At 47.9% G+C, this 14,084-nt stretch overlaps 1 protein-coding gene across 1 annotated transcript; it reads right to left on the bottom strand.

Annotated features, from left to right (window-relative positions):
- Window positions 1-373: 373 nt before the first annotated feature.
- Window positions 374-13,383, bottom strand: CD2 (CD2 molecule). The gene is made up of 5 exons (XM_059059728.2): window positions 13,305-13,383; window positions 12,861-13,166; window positions 8,007-8,240; window positions 3,730-3,852; window positions 374-2,429 (listed from the first exon to the last, which is right to left on the bottom strand). Exons 1-5 carry the CDS (start codon window positions 13,363-13,365, stop codon window positions 2,131-2,133), a joined length of 1,023 nt encoding a protein of 340 aa, XP_058915711.1. The 5' UTR covers window positions 13,366-13,383; the 3' UTR covers window positions 374-2,130.
- Window positions 13,384-14,084: the final 701 nt, after the last annotated feature.

Raw genomic sequence — 14,084 nt, 5'->3', positions numbered from 1 at the left:
AAACGGGTAGTCGGCATAATTCTGCACCTCTGCTTCACCAGTTCTACTGATCTATTACAACTCAGTTCAAATGCCACCTCCTCCAGGAAGCCTTCTGTGTCACCCCAGTGGCACCACTCAATCCAGATTCCAAGTCCTTCCTCTGGGCTCCTGTATTGGCCTCTGACCTATACTTATCACACGGCTAACATTTATCCTGTAATTACTCTACCCCTCCCCCAACTAGACAGTGAGCACCTTGAAAGCAAAGATTCCATGTACACCTCTGTGTTCCTAGTACCTAGCACAGAGCCTGGTATGTAGTAGACGTTCAATAAATGTTTGGTGAATGAGTAAATGATGAAGGATTGAATAGTTAGAGGCAATACATGTTCTGTATGATATATAATGCCACGAGATTTCAGGAGAAAGGCACAGCACGGGCTGGCAAGGCCAGGGAGGGCTTCAGGAAGGGAATGGGATAGGAGCCATTCTGGCAGGATGGCCGATGGAATAGCTCAGGACTGCAATGAGGAAGGAGAAAGGGGGCAGTGCCAAGACCTTCATTTCTCTTCCTAAGTTGATCTTGTGATGACAGTTACTTGACTGGATTTCATGTTTGAATTTCAGGAAGCTATTCCATTCATCATTATTCGTTTTTTTTGTTTGTTTGTTTTTGGTTTTTTTTGCGGTACGCGGGCCTCTCACTGTTGTGGCCTCTCCCACTGCAGAGCACAGGCTCCGGACGCGCAGGCTCAGCGGCCATGGCTCACGGGCCCAGCCGCTCCGGGGCACGTGGGATCTTCCCAGACCAGGGCACAAACCCGTGTCCCGTGCATCGGCAGGCAGACTCTCAACCACTGCACCACCAGGGAAGCCCCATCATTATTCTTAATAATTAACTCTGGGTGCTAAAACAATGGACGCTCAGGTTCAGAGAAAAGAGCAGTTCAACCCTCCGTGAGCTCTCACAGGAAGTCCTGAATGTACATAGACTTTGTGGTTTAGACCTCAGAGCTTCCTGCCAGGGCCTGACAAGGTTTAGCAAGTCTAAGAAGCTGGGAGAAGGTGGGCGGATGGGACCACAAACAACATGGTACCAACATTTCAAAGCAGGTGTCTTCTCACCACCTATTGTCTTAGAACCTTAACTGTAAACTGTTTTTTCTCTCCCACTTCCCTCAAAGTACAGCTAGCATGACTGCTAGCTGGGGGTGGGGCCTGAACTTTTAATAATGGTCCCTTAAGACTTGGGATTTGCTTCAGGCAAGTTGTCTCTTAGCCGGCCCTTTTACATGTTGTCTGGTAGGCTCAGGGCACCTTCAGTATTCATGGATTCCCCTCTTGTCAAGGATGGTTCTACAGATCATGGTGACCATGTCTGAAGAGTCAAGGAAGTGAAACCTCAAATGAGACTATGTTCTCTGGTGTCTCTTGTTGAAGTTTGTGCACAGAGATTTCAATTCATTGTATAAATCTACCAATAGGCTGTGGGTCCGGCTTTGCAGCTGAGACCTGGGGAGTGGATTCTGGTTGTTCTGGTGGGGATTAAGGTGGCCCAGTTGAATTGGGATGGTCAAATTTGGTCCTGCTGTCACACCCCACCCATTAGCCTCTTTCTCATTCAGCAGCTGGTTGCTGGGCTCCTTTCTACAACGAGTAGACGCTGGGGTCAAGTCAAGGTTTTTGTTTCACTTGTACTCCCGATACGGTGAGCAAGTGTCCACCTAAGAAAACCAAGGGTCTCTCAAGCAGGAAGCTGCTTGCAGCAAGACATGGCCACAGCGACTGCTTGACATCTGACACCTGCACGTGCTCTGAGAGGGAGGGTAGGAGAGCTCTAGGATTCTGAGCTCGGTCACCCATCATCCTAATGTGTGCACCTTTATTGTTTTTCCCTTGCTGCTGAGGTGGAGATCTGTGAGGAGGCCAGAGACTCCAGACGTCAGACCACATGGCTGAGTTGGAAGGTACAGAGATGGCTGTGGCTCCTGGGCTGGGGAGGTGATCATGGTCTGCTTGTAGAGCACACTTGATGGAAATGTAGGTATGCACACCTGGAGTGGAGAAATTCCACAGTGCTTTTTATGGGAAAGGACGGTTTTTAATCTCTTTTAGTTAGAGGAAGAGGACAGCTGCATCAGGAGACAGTTATGAGTTTTCTTCGGCCTCACAGGGAGGTTTCGTTTGAACTCGAGGCTTGGGGAGGGGAGGGCCTTTTTGCGGTTGAACTTGTTTGCCCAGGGTAGGAGGAGGCCTCTTCTTCTGCTGGTGCTGGACACGGGGGCCAGGAGGCCTGGGACGATGAGCGGGTGCTTGGGAACGATGACCAGGTATTGGAGGAGCTTGGGACATGGCTGGATTTTGAGGAGTTGAGCCTGGAATTTGGTGAGGCTTCCAGTCCCTTTCCTCAGGGGTCACTCTCTTCCCTCTTATCTCCAGCTCCTCATCTGCAACAATAAAACCTCTGAAGAGCTTTCTTGGCAAGATACAAGCAAGATCAATGTAACTATTTATTGAGTGCCCCTCCTGTGTACAAGATGTCATGCTAGCTGCTCTAGGGGATACAATGAGGAAGCAGAAGTCACCTCTACCCTCTAGAGATTCCAGGCCTTGGGCGGGTAGCGGAGACAGAAATGCCCACCAGAAAGATAGAGGGAGAGCCCCGTGGGGGATGGCTTTGTGCCTGTGTCTCCAGGGAGCAGAGAGGGCACTCAGACCCCAGCCCTGCCTCTGAGTCATCCCAGGGATCATGCCCTAGAGCGCCTCAGGGTTAGAGCCCTTGTAATAGGATCTGAGTAGTCAGAGAGGACACTAGTCACTCCCTGCCTTTGGATGGGTCTCTCCGTTAGATCTGCCTTCCACCCAGTTCTGCTGTAATTCACCCACACTGCTTTGAGTGGCCTGGACGCTCCTTGACCCAGCTCCTCGCTTATGAGCATAACTTTTTCATTCTAGGTGAGTTGTCAGACAGGCCGGATTCAAGGAAGAAGCACTTACAGCCCTAACCCCTCCCCTTGGAACAGTGAATTGGAAAGAGGATATGAACATCCAGTTTTAGAACAAGTGTGTTCCTGTGAGCCCCTCATGTCCTGAAATTTTACCTGTGTTCCTAAGAGCTTGGTCTTGAACCCACCTTGGCCACACCCTCAGGAGAAGACAAGATGTTTGTTCATAGAAATGGTGTTTCAAAGCTTATCTTGCTACCCACATAGATATATGTGGCTCATTCAACATATGTCCACACAGATTTTTTTTTTTTTTTTTTTTTTTTTTGGTACGCGGGCCTCTCACTGTTGTGGCCTCTCCCGTTGCGGAGCACAGGCTCTGGACGTGCAGGCTCAGCGGCCATGGCTCACGGGCCCAGCCGCTCCGCGGCATGTGGGATCTTCCCGGACCGGGGCTCGAACCCGTGTCCCCTGCATATGTAGGCAGATTCTCAACCACTGTGCCACCAGGGAAGCCCTCCACACAGCTTTATACCCAGTCAGCCTCAGGTGGTGGATTCCAGTGAGGCCGGCCTGGATGGAGCTTCTCAAAGCTTCCCACATTGTTACCACGGAGAATTTGTTTTTCAAAAATCAAGCTAACCACAAAATGGAACAAACTGTAACTGCCGGTTACAGCTCTGACATTCTGAAACTACCCATCTCCATTATTTTCTTTCCAGACTCTAAGTGCCAGACCCATGAGTTGTTTCCACGGGGATTTCACCCAGGCCTGCAGTGGGACGGAAGAGAGGGAGCTTACCATTTCTCCTACTCCTCTGTTTTTTCCTCTTGCTAATGTAGAAAACGAGTAGTGCCACGAAGACAAGGAAGATGGTGCCTCCTCCGCAAATGCCGATGACGAGATAGATATCCAGACCTTTCTCTGCAAGAGGAACAGACGTGGGATGGATGGGAGCATCCCGGGAAGAGGGGCCATTTCGTTGCTCTGGCCAAGGACTTGAGGACTCCTGCCTCCTATCTTTCAGATAAAAGAGCTTGGTGGGACTTTTCAACCTCAGGGAAGCCAAGCTCATGGAGGCTGGTGAACTGGGTCAATACCTGAGCGGGTGCAGGGTCCAGGATAAGCCCTCTCAGAACGCTCCTTGGAGAACTGCTCTCCTGAACCACAAATGCCTGATTGATTCTTCATGTATCAAGCACTGTCCCCTATCAAGGAGAATGTCACAGAAGTTTAGATCTGAGAAAGAGTTTAGAGAAAACCTAGGGTAATCTCTAGTTTCACAGACAAGGCCCAGAGAGGGAGGATGAGTTGCCTGAGGCCACACCGTATCCATTCCTGAGTGGTTCCTTTAAGCAGCCCCTGGTCTCCATGTTTCTGCGCTGTTTTTCCAGCTTCATCTCTGGCTGCCCTCCCACGACAGGATTTTTTCTCACCCTCTCGACCAGAAAATTTCTAAAGACAGGATACATGTTTCACGTGTCCAGCCCTGTTCCCTGACCTCAGAGGCAGCACCCCGTCCCAGATTTTCCCTGGCCTGTGGGAGAAACCCAAACACACAGTGAGTTAGCAGCAGCAGCGGACTTGATCTTCAGCTCACAGACCTTCAGCTGCTGTCATGCAATGAGGATAACAACGACTATGTTAAGAGAAATGGGTTTGAGTGTAGGCTCTTCTAGGCAAGGGCTGTGTGACCTTTGATAAGTTACTCCACCTCTCTGAGCCTGTTCCTGTCTTTACAAAATGGAGATAAGGACCTTATATCACAGGCGGCTGCTGGAAGTCAATCAGATAACGGATGTGAAAGTGCTTTGTAAACTATAAAACTACACACAAAGATGAGGGTCTGCTCTGACTACAGTTCTGTGCACCGGTGCTTCTGGGAGCTATTTCCCGGGAGGGAAGCTAGGCCATCTGCCCTTTTGTGAGTCAACAGCAGTCACAGAGGCGGCAGCTGGGGCAGGGTTCAGGGGACTAGTACATCTGGAGAACAAATGGAGCTCAGCCCAGCATCACAAGGAAACCCTTCTTTAGCCAAACATTCCTGGGAAGATACTATTGTTCATGAAGCCCAGGATGGTCCCCAGGAGCAAGCCAGAGGCTCAGAAATGAAACTAATCAGGTTTTCAGACTGCGGTGGTTTGTTAATCCTTGCTTTCTTTCCTAAGTTTCTCTCTGACCCATTCTTTGCCTGCCAGTTACACAGCCTCTCTATGCTCTGTGGATGAAGGGGCTTCCATTAGAAAAGCAGGCATAATCCTAACCTGCTGTGAAACTGGGCCGGGAAAGTTAGGGGGGATCCTTTAGGCTCTGCCTGCTTGGAGGAAGGGCCAGGGCTATTGGAGTCCACCTTGGGCTGAGCCAAAGACTTCCCAGGGTCTGACCTGGGTGAGGGGGGCGGTGGCATGGGCCTAGGACCAGTTGGGGAGCAGGGGCTAAACCATGCAGCCACTAGCTTGTCTTCTCAGAGTCCTCAGGCAGGGCGAGCATGCCCCCATCTGGGCTCTCTAGTGGCCCTTTCCCAGACTGACTCCCACTCTGTAACACAGAGTAAGGGACAGGAATGCTCCAGTCTTCAAACCTCAGCCTCCCCCAAAGCCCTTCTTTCCTCTCCGCATCCCTCATGCACGCACATTTTTATACTGGTGGGATCTAGTTAAAATAAGCGTGGAGTAGGGCTGCCAGATAAAACACCGGATGCCCAGTTAAATCTGAAATAAACAACGAATAGTTTTTAGTATAAGTATGTCCCACGCAACACTTGGAACACATTTATACTGTCTCTTTTTTTTTTTTTTTGGTGGTACGCGGGCCTCTCACTGTTGTGGCCTCTCCCGTTGCGGAGCACAGGCTCCGGACGCGCAGGCTCAGCAGTCATGGCTCACGGACCTAGCCGCTCCGCGGCATGTGGGATCTTCCCAGACCAGGGCACCAACCCGCATCCACTGCATCAGCAGGCGGACTCTCAACCACTGCGCCACCAGGGAAACCCTATACTGTGTCTTTTAATTTGCTAAATCTGGCCACTCTAATCAAGAGCCTCCTAAAAGGGGATAAGAGCTTGTGAAGTCGAGGAGGGGCAACTTCACTCACTGTGCCTTGGTAGTAGGGGGCCCGGAGGGACGGCTGGTGGGCAGACATAGACTTCACAGGAGGTGAAGTGACGCTGGCCTGAGCGTGTGACTGGTAGACCCTAGGATGGTCCCTGTTGAGCCCTGCCTCCTGGTATTCCCAGGTGTGAGACCCCTTCTGATTAAATGTGGGCTGGACTTACTGAAAGGCTCCTAATGAACAGAATACCACAGCAGTGATGGGACAGCTGTCACTCCTGAGATCAAGTACAAAAAGACCATGGCTTTTGTCTTGGGCACTTGTTGTTGCTCTTTCTTAGGCTGCTCTGAGGGAAGTAGCTGCCATATTGTGAGGCAGCCCAATGCCGCCCCCGTGAGTGAACTTGCACCTGGATGCTCCCCCAGTAGTGCTTGCACCTGACTGACACGACTGCAGCCCCTGCCTGTGTCTTGATTATAGTTTCATGAAAGACTCTGAGCCAGAAACATCCAGTTAAGTCACTCCCAGATTCACGTCCCACAGAAACTGTGAGATAATAACTGCTTGTGTTTTAAGCCACTAAATATGGGGCTGTTTATCATGCAGCAACTGATAACTAATTCAAAATGTATATTAAAAAGTCTCACTTCTGACTTCACACCAGCTCAGGGCTGCTTCCTAGGGTCACTGACCAGCCACACTCACTATAGAAACTCTGGGCCTCTGGCCAAATAACTATCTTTTGTGCTCAGTTTCCTATCAGGCGGTTGACTAGAGAGCAGTGGAGACATAATCCCAGAATATCAGATGAGTAGGCTCTTAGGGATCACAGGGCTCATCTTCTTTGTGGACCAGGAGGCTGAAGCCCAGAAAGGGGAAGGAACTCTGTCCAGGTCATCCCTATATATTTGGACAGACCCAAACTAGAAGTCAACACCCCTGGCTCCCAGAGCAGGCCACCTTTCAAAAATTACTTCTAGGGGCTTCCCTGGTGGCGCAGTGGTTAAGAATCCGCCTGCCAATGCAGGGGACACGGGTTCGATCCCTGATCCGGGAAGATCCCACATGCCGCGGAGCAACTGGGCCCGTGTACCACAACTACGGAGCCTGTGCTCTAGAGCCCGCGAGCCACAACTGCTGAGCCTGTGTGCTGCAACTGCTGAGCCTGTGTGCCGCAACTGCTGAAGCCCGCGCACCTAGAACCTGTGCTCCGCAACAAGAGAAGCCACCGCAATGAGAAGCCCACGCACTGCAGCAAAGAGTAGCCCCTGCTCGACGCAACTAGAGAAGGCCCGCACGCAGCAACGAAGACCCAACACAGCCAAAAATAAATAAATAAAATAAATAAATTTATTTAAAAAATTACTTCTAGGGGTCACACGAAGCCAGCAGTCCAAGGAAAAACTTAGACTCTTGAAGTTTCAGAACTTTCTGGTGCTGGTCTTTCTGCTCTGAGGCAGTAAGAGCATTGCCCACCAGTGTTCATGGCCCTCCCGGGCCTCGAGCTCTTCCTCCCCCCAAGCCTCCAACTCCCTGGGTTTCTACAGCCCTTCTGCACCTGCCCCTGATAGGAGGTGCCAGCCATCTCCCCTCCAGAAAGGAATCTCCCTTCTCCATTATTGCCCTAGGAGCCACAATCATGGTCACTGATAGTTGAGGGATCGTGGGCAAGTCAGCTTGCCTCCCTGGGAAGTGGCGGTCTTTGTGAGATCACCATTACAGCTCCTTTTATCTCTTCAACTCGGCAATTCCTTCTCCTAGGAGAGAATCTTTTTCATTGCCTGAGGTTATACCATGCTCTGTGAGAAGACTCCCAAGATGGGTAACCATAGAGCACTACCTCCTCTCTCCTCTAAGACTTCCCTTGAAGATTTCTGGGGAAAAGAGGTATGTTTTCAGTCCTCATCCTGAGCCAAGGATGCCTCCCAGCCCAAGCACCCAGGCCCTGGAGCGGTCCTCTGCTGAGGGCCTCAAAGGCTGTGTTTGTGAAGTGAACTTGGGGTGTCTGACCAGTGCCCACCACGCACCTGAACAGCTGATGGTCACCGTGCTCGTTTGGGCCCCCACATTGTTACTTGCAATGCAGTTGAATGACGCAGTCCATTTGCTGTTCCACTTGTGTGTGATGACCTTCTCGTGACTTTCTTTGATACAGGTCTCATTTAAAAACAGTTTTAATTTAGGGTCACTTCCTTTTGCTACCTCGCAGATCAGGGTTCTGTTGGTACAACTCCAGGAAATTACAGGTTTTGAAACCATCTCTGAAAAGAAAAGAAAGATCCAATTCATATTAGACCATTTACTGATTGTGAAAGACATACCTACTTATAGAGGGGAAATTGAGTTAGTTTGGGACCAGAAAAAATTTCAAAGACCCCTAGCAATTTTCAAACATCATTTCTATTTCATTTTATTTATACAGAACAAATTTATTTCTGATATTTAAAGATACATTATATCAGTAAAAAATACATCATATCACATGCTTATATGTTGTTTTATACCTTAAAATGTTTTCACATATATGATATCATTTCATCCTAACAAACAGAGAGGCGGATGTTTTTCTTCTTGTTTACAGATGAAGTGCCCAAGGCTCTGAGAGGTTAAATGGACAGTCCAAGAGCACCCACTAATAAATGGCAAATCAGGAGAGGAGCTCACCCTTCCAAATCCAAGTTCAGTAGCACTGGTAAGAGGTTTACCACATCCTGATCCCCATAAGCTCAGGAGCCTGTGAGGGATAGGGGGGTGGGGGCAATGCTTTAATAGCAGCTGGGAACTTGTCCCTGGAGGACTGGTACATGTGTAGCCTGGGGCCTTGGTCACAAATGAAGCAGCAGGTCCTGGGAGTGGGGGGCCAGGTGTGCAGTTCAAGCTCTGGAGGGAGAGAGCGCCTTCAGCTTCCCAGAGCTGCTGGACCTCACTGGACCTCATCCACAAGAGAAGGATAAGAAAGACATTCCCCACCTGTCACAGCAGGGATGACATGTGACAAAGCCCTGACACACTGACAGGTACTGACAACATTGGTGGTAGTTGTTATAATCATAATCATATACGCCCTGCCTCTCCTTTTCTGACATGATAATATTCGAAGGCTGCGTCATGAAAGAAAAAGCCCTGGCCTTGGCGTCAGTTGGGCCGGGTCCAAATCCTACTCCACCGCTTGCGAGCCGTGTGACCAACTTCTGCCCTTTTCCTCATCCTTCCCTCTCTTTCCTCAGACTTGACACTTTCCTCCCTCAGCATCCTTCCATTCATTATGCAGATGGATAGCTTTTTTTTTTTTTATGATTTCCTCCCTCCCAGACAATAATATCTTCCCCATGAACTTTCTCACCAAATTTCATTTCTGTCCCAAAATATAAGCAGGCAGAAATTAAGGGTTCTTTTCCCATCCAGGGATTCGGTGTGACCCAGAATAAAGAGATGGAAAAACATCACCATACAACAAGACAGGGTTAGTGCATTCTCTAGGGGTTGAGTTAAGGAGTTTGCTTGTGTTTTCAAAATGGAAATATTCTTTTTTTATTTATAACAGTAAATCACATCACTGTAAAAATTGATAAAATACCAAAAAAGTTTCAAGAAGATTAAAAACCACTTGCAATTCTACTACCCAGAGTCAATAATTAGTAATGTTTCGATGCATCCCTTTAACAAATGTTTTCTATGCCATGCATACCACACATAAATAGTGTTCTAAAAACTAAAACTGGATCATAGATTTTTTTTTTTAGTCTGCCTGTTTTCCTTTAATGATCTATTACAAAATTCTTTTAGGAACACCAATAAATATACACTTTCATCATCTTTTTAAATGATCTATTCTTTATTTAATTAATAAGTTCCTAACTGCTGGGGACTTTAAGATCCTTTCCAGGGCTTCCCTGGTGGTGCAGTGGTTGAGAGTCCGCCTGCCGATGCAGGGGACACGGGTTCGTGCCCCGGTCCGGGAAGACCCCACATGCCGCGGAGCGGCTGGGCCCGTGAGCCATGGCCGCTGAGCCTGCGCGTCCAGAGCCTGTGCTCCGCAACGGGAGAGGCCACAACAGTGAGAGGCCCGCATACCGCAAAAAAAAAAAAAATCCTTTCCAGTATTTCACTGATATGAACCACCCAGAGACGAGCAGCCTCTCGAAGTCATATCTTTGCATACATCCTCTCTGTAAGATAGTTTCATACAAGAGGCATGGTTGGATCCCGTGGGGCACGTCTCACAGATGAGGCTCTTTGATTCCAGGTTGCTAGGACAAACTCCTTCTCCACTAATATCTGCTTTTCAGGGGCCTTCCACTGGTTCCTCAGCTGGCAGCAGCAGCCCCCTCCTTAAGGAGATGTGGGTACCAAGGTTGGAGACTGAGAAGCATGGAGGAACAAAGAGATGGGGAGAGTACAAGCACTGAGGAAGCGGGTATTGTGTCCCAGGTGCCCAAGGCACCTATGCTTAGTCGTCTCTCTGAAGCCTTGTCCCACTGAATAGCCAATAGAGTTATTATTATGAAAATCAGACTCAGAGCACACAGAGAATTTGCCCAAGGTCATGTGGCAGGAAATGGTGACTGGACCCACAAATTGACATGCTGTGTGACATTCACACACACACACACACACACACACACACACATACACACACAATGAGATGGTTGTTGTGTCATGGGAAGATCTGTGTCTTTTGGCAAAGGAGTGAAGGTTTATTTTTTAGGTCATGAAAGCATTCTAAAATTGACTGCGGTAATGGTTGTACAACTCTGTAAATATACTACAAGCCATGGAATTATACATTTGAAATGGGTGAATTTTATGGTATGTGAATTATACCACAATAAAGCTGTTTGGGGTGGTGGGTGGGGGAATGTCACCATCCTTGCTAAAACTAGCCTTGGGTTTGGATCCTGACTTTGCTCCTGTCAAGCCACTTCTGTTTCCTTATAGATAGTAAAGGGATAATAACAGCTACCTCTCAGGATTGTTGGGAACCTTAAATAAGATCATGTAGCAAAGCACGTGACATCTCACTGGTAGCCATTATTACCACTGCAGCACTAAAGGAAACACGAATGTGAAGCTCAAGTTCAAAACAGGACACTCAAGCCCATGCTAGCAGGAGTCATGACATCTGTGGTTCCCAGAGCCCACAAGCAGAGGTCCCTTCTGGCTCCATTCTGTCTCGTCCCATTTCTGGAATGTGCTCTCCGTTCTGGTGCAGGTCTAGGTATGGAAAGTTGTCATTTGCAGAGGAGTTGACAGTGTCTGTGACTGTTGGAGGGGGGCTGCTACCAGGTCCGAGTGCTCAAGAACAGGGCTGGATGGTGACTCTAGGTAGGAGGAGGGGGCCCTTCCTTTGGCAGCGTTTCCTGTGCAAAGCACAGAAATGCTTATTTGCTCACTGAATCTCTGGCTTGCGCTCATGCTGAGGTTCCTGTCTTCCTCTCCAAGCTAAGCACAGCTTCCTCTTCTCACTTTTATCCACACCCAGCCAAGTGACCCCTGGACTTGCTACCTCATTGTCACTTCCATTCTACTGTACTTTCTCTTCCCTCTCTCGCAAACTCCAGCTACTTTGTTCATCTTTTCTCCACACATGACCCCCAATGTAATCGTTCTTTAGGCATTTTATAGGCACCCTTTAGTCTAGGCCACTAGTTATCAGCTTTGGCTGCTCATTAAAATCACCTGGGGACTTTAGCACCTACGATGCCCAGGCCCTGCACCAAGAAACTCTGATTAAATTGGTCCGGGATGGGACTTAGCACTGGTAACTTTAATAGCACCTCAGCTGATTCCAATGTGAAACCTGAATTGAGTGTCACCGACCGGCCCCTCCCTACTTCACTTGGATTAAAGCAGCAGCTTCCTAGCTAGGCTTCAAGCTTCTATCTTCAATAGCTACTACTGCCCTCCCAGTACACGCATAGACATACAAAGCCACACCTTGTGTATTTTCTACAGATATCAGCAAAAATCATCTTCCACCTTTGATCATGCTGATGTTGAGCTGATTAGAAACAAGGGCTGTTCATCCTTAAATTCATCATTTCCAGCCCTTTTCTGCCTACAATTACTCCTTCAGGACATCCTGGCTTGAAATTGTCTCTCTGGATGGAAGACCCACTGCCCTCCAGTCAGCCTCCCCTTCCCAGTCTCATACCTAGCTTGTCCTTCATCATCCACCTGGAACGGCCACCTTTTTCTTCTGCCCACCTGTTCCCCTCCTCTTGATTAACGCAGGATCTTAATCCAGATCCTTCACTCAACCCTGCATCCCCATAGCCTCTGAAGAGAGAGTTTGAGGTATGTAGACATGAGGGTCTATTAGCTGTGGATTCCATCTCTCCCACAGGACTGGAGCCTGCACCGAGGCAGGAGGGATGCATTCAATTTCCTTTAGGGCTCCCCCAAGGCCAAGGTCAGGGCTGGGGACATTTCATAAATTCTATTCCTCAACTTGCTAAATAGCACCCATACTGAGATGGAGGAATTTAGGGGACAAAGACTTAACCTTGGGGCTTCCCCGGTGGTGCAGTGGTTGAGAATCCACCTGCCAAGGCAGGGGACACGCGTTCGACCCCTGGCCTGGGAAGATCCCACATGCCACAGAGCAACTAAGCCCGTGTGCCACAACTGCTGAGCCTGTGCTCTAGAGCCCGCGAGCCACAGCTACTGAGCCCGCACGCCGCACTACTGAAGCCCGCGTGCCTAGAGCCTGTGCTCTGCAGCAAGAGGAGCCACCACAATGAGAAGCCCGCGCACCGCAACGAAGAGTAGCCCCTGCTCGCCGCAACTAGAGAAAGCCCGCCTGCAGCAACGAAGACCCAACACAGCCAAACATAAATAAATAAATAAATAAATAAAAATTTTTTTTAAAAAAGACTTACCTTGAATCTTCAAATCAAATGCTTTCTCCAATATGTTTTTTCCATTCGAATCATATACAGATACTGTGTAGACATCGCTATCATTTCTCTTCAGAGCTTTAATTTTCAGAGTTCCATTTTTAAAAATCACATATGTGTCCGTTATCTGGTAAGGTGGCTTGCCTTGTCTTAATTGTGCAATCTTGATTTGGTTTTTGTCCCATCGTGTATCTGCTATCCCATCATTCATTTGAAAACCAGGAATGTCCAGGTTGATGTCATGATCTAGGCAACCCCAGATGACTTTTGTATTTTCAGAGACCTTACCTACAAAAAGCAAGAAAGTTACTGAGGTAGCTCACTGCCAAGGAGAGCTGGGCTGTGACTTCTCTGACTCTTGCACTCACTTCAGGTTTGCCAGAGAAGCTTCTAATGGTGACAGTGGAGACCCATGCACCAACTTACCTTTGGTGGAAACAGTGAAAATCAGAAGGAAGCTGGCTAAGATTTTACATGTGAGGCTCATCTTTGGGGTTAGTTTCCTTCTTGTGATTCTGAGCTCTTCTTTAAAGAGGAACTGAAATAACACAAGTGGAATCCACCCCCTGAGAGCTTAACCACGTGCCTCTCCTTTTTGCTTCTTTACAGTGACATAGAAGACACACACACACACACACACATACAAAACCTGGCTGATGTGCTCCTCTGCCAAAGCAGGTATATTTATGAGTGTGTGTCTTCTTATAACATTTTAATCCTCACAACAACCTTGGGTGGGGTTTATTATTCGTCGAAGAGAAAAGGAACTAAGAGACTAAATATATCACTCAGGATCACCCTTTAGTTAACAAGGAGCCAAATTCAACCATACGGCCCATCTTCTATCCGTTCTGCTGTAATGTCCCTAACAGGACCACATAGAAATATAGGTAAATGTTTACAAGTGAATAGCGAGCAGAATACAATCATTTATTCCATGATTACAAATACTGGAAAATGTATACATACTAAATAATTATGAAAGTGGATTTTTTTCTCTTTCTCAAAAAGCATTTTAAATGTTCTAAGACTGTTTATGTGATAAAAATAAACAAATATAAATTGAGTCTCAGCTGTAAATGCTTGAAATCTCCAAATCTTATGTTTCGCATACATTTTATAACTATAACTATATTGAAATTCACAGATAGGTAAATAAAAAATTGTTCCAAAACAAACAAAAATGCATTGAGACTATGAAATGCT

Source organism: Kogia breviceps, chromosome 1 (assembly GCF_026419965.1).
Source record: "Kogia breviceps isolate mKogBre1 chromosome 1, mKogBre1 haplotype 1, whole genome shotgun sequence".
In the NCBI taxonomy this organism is placed as follows: Eukaryota; Metazoa; Chordata; class Mammalia; order Artiodactyla; family Physeteridae; genus Kogia; species Kogia breviceps.
Note: the sequence above shows the minus strand (reverse complement) of the source record. Positions and strands in the feature narration are given on the sequence as shown.

What these genes read in the sequence shown, in the direction of transcription:
- CD2 (XM_059059728.2), bottom strand. Translation starts at nt 13,365, where the DNA reads ATGAGCCTCACATGTAAAATCTTAGCCAGCTTCCTTCTGATTTTCACT. An exon ending in TTTCACTGTTTCCACCAAAG is followed by an intron (nt 13,167 to 13,304) that starts GTAAGTTGGTGC and finishes TGCTTTTTGTAG; the next exon opens with GTAAGGTCTCTGAAAATACA. An exon ending in ATTTGATTTGAAGATTCAAG is followed by an intron (nt 8,241 to 12,860) that starts GTAAGTCTTTTT and finishes TTTTCTTTTCAG; the next exon opens with AGATGGTTTCAAAACCTGTA.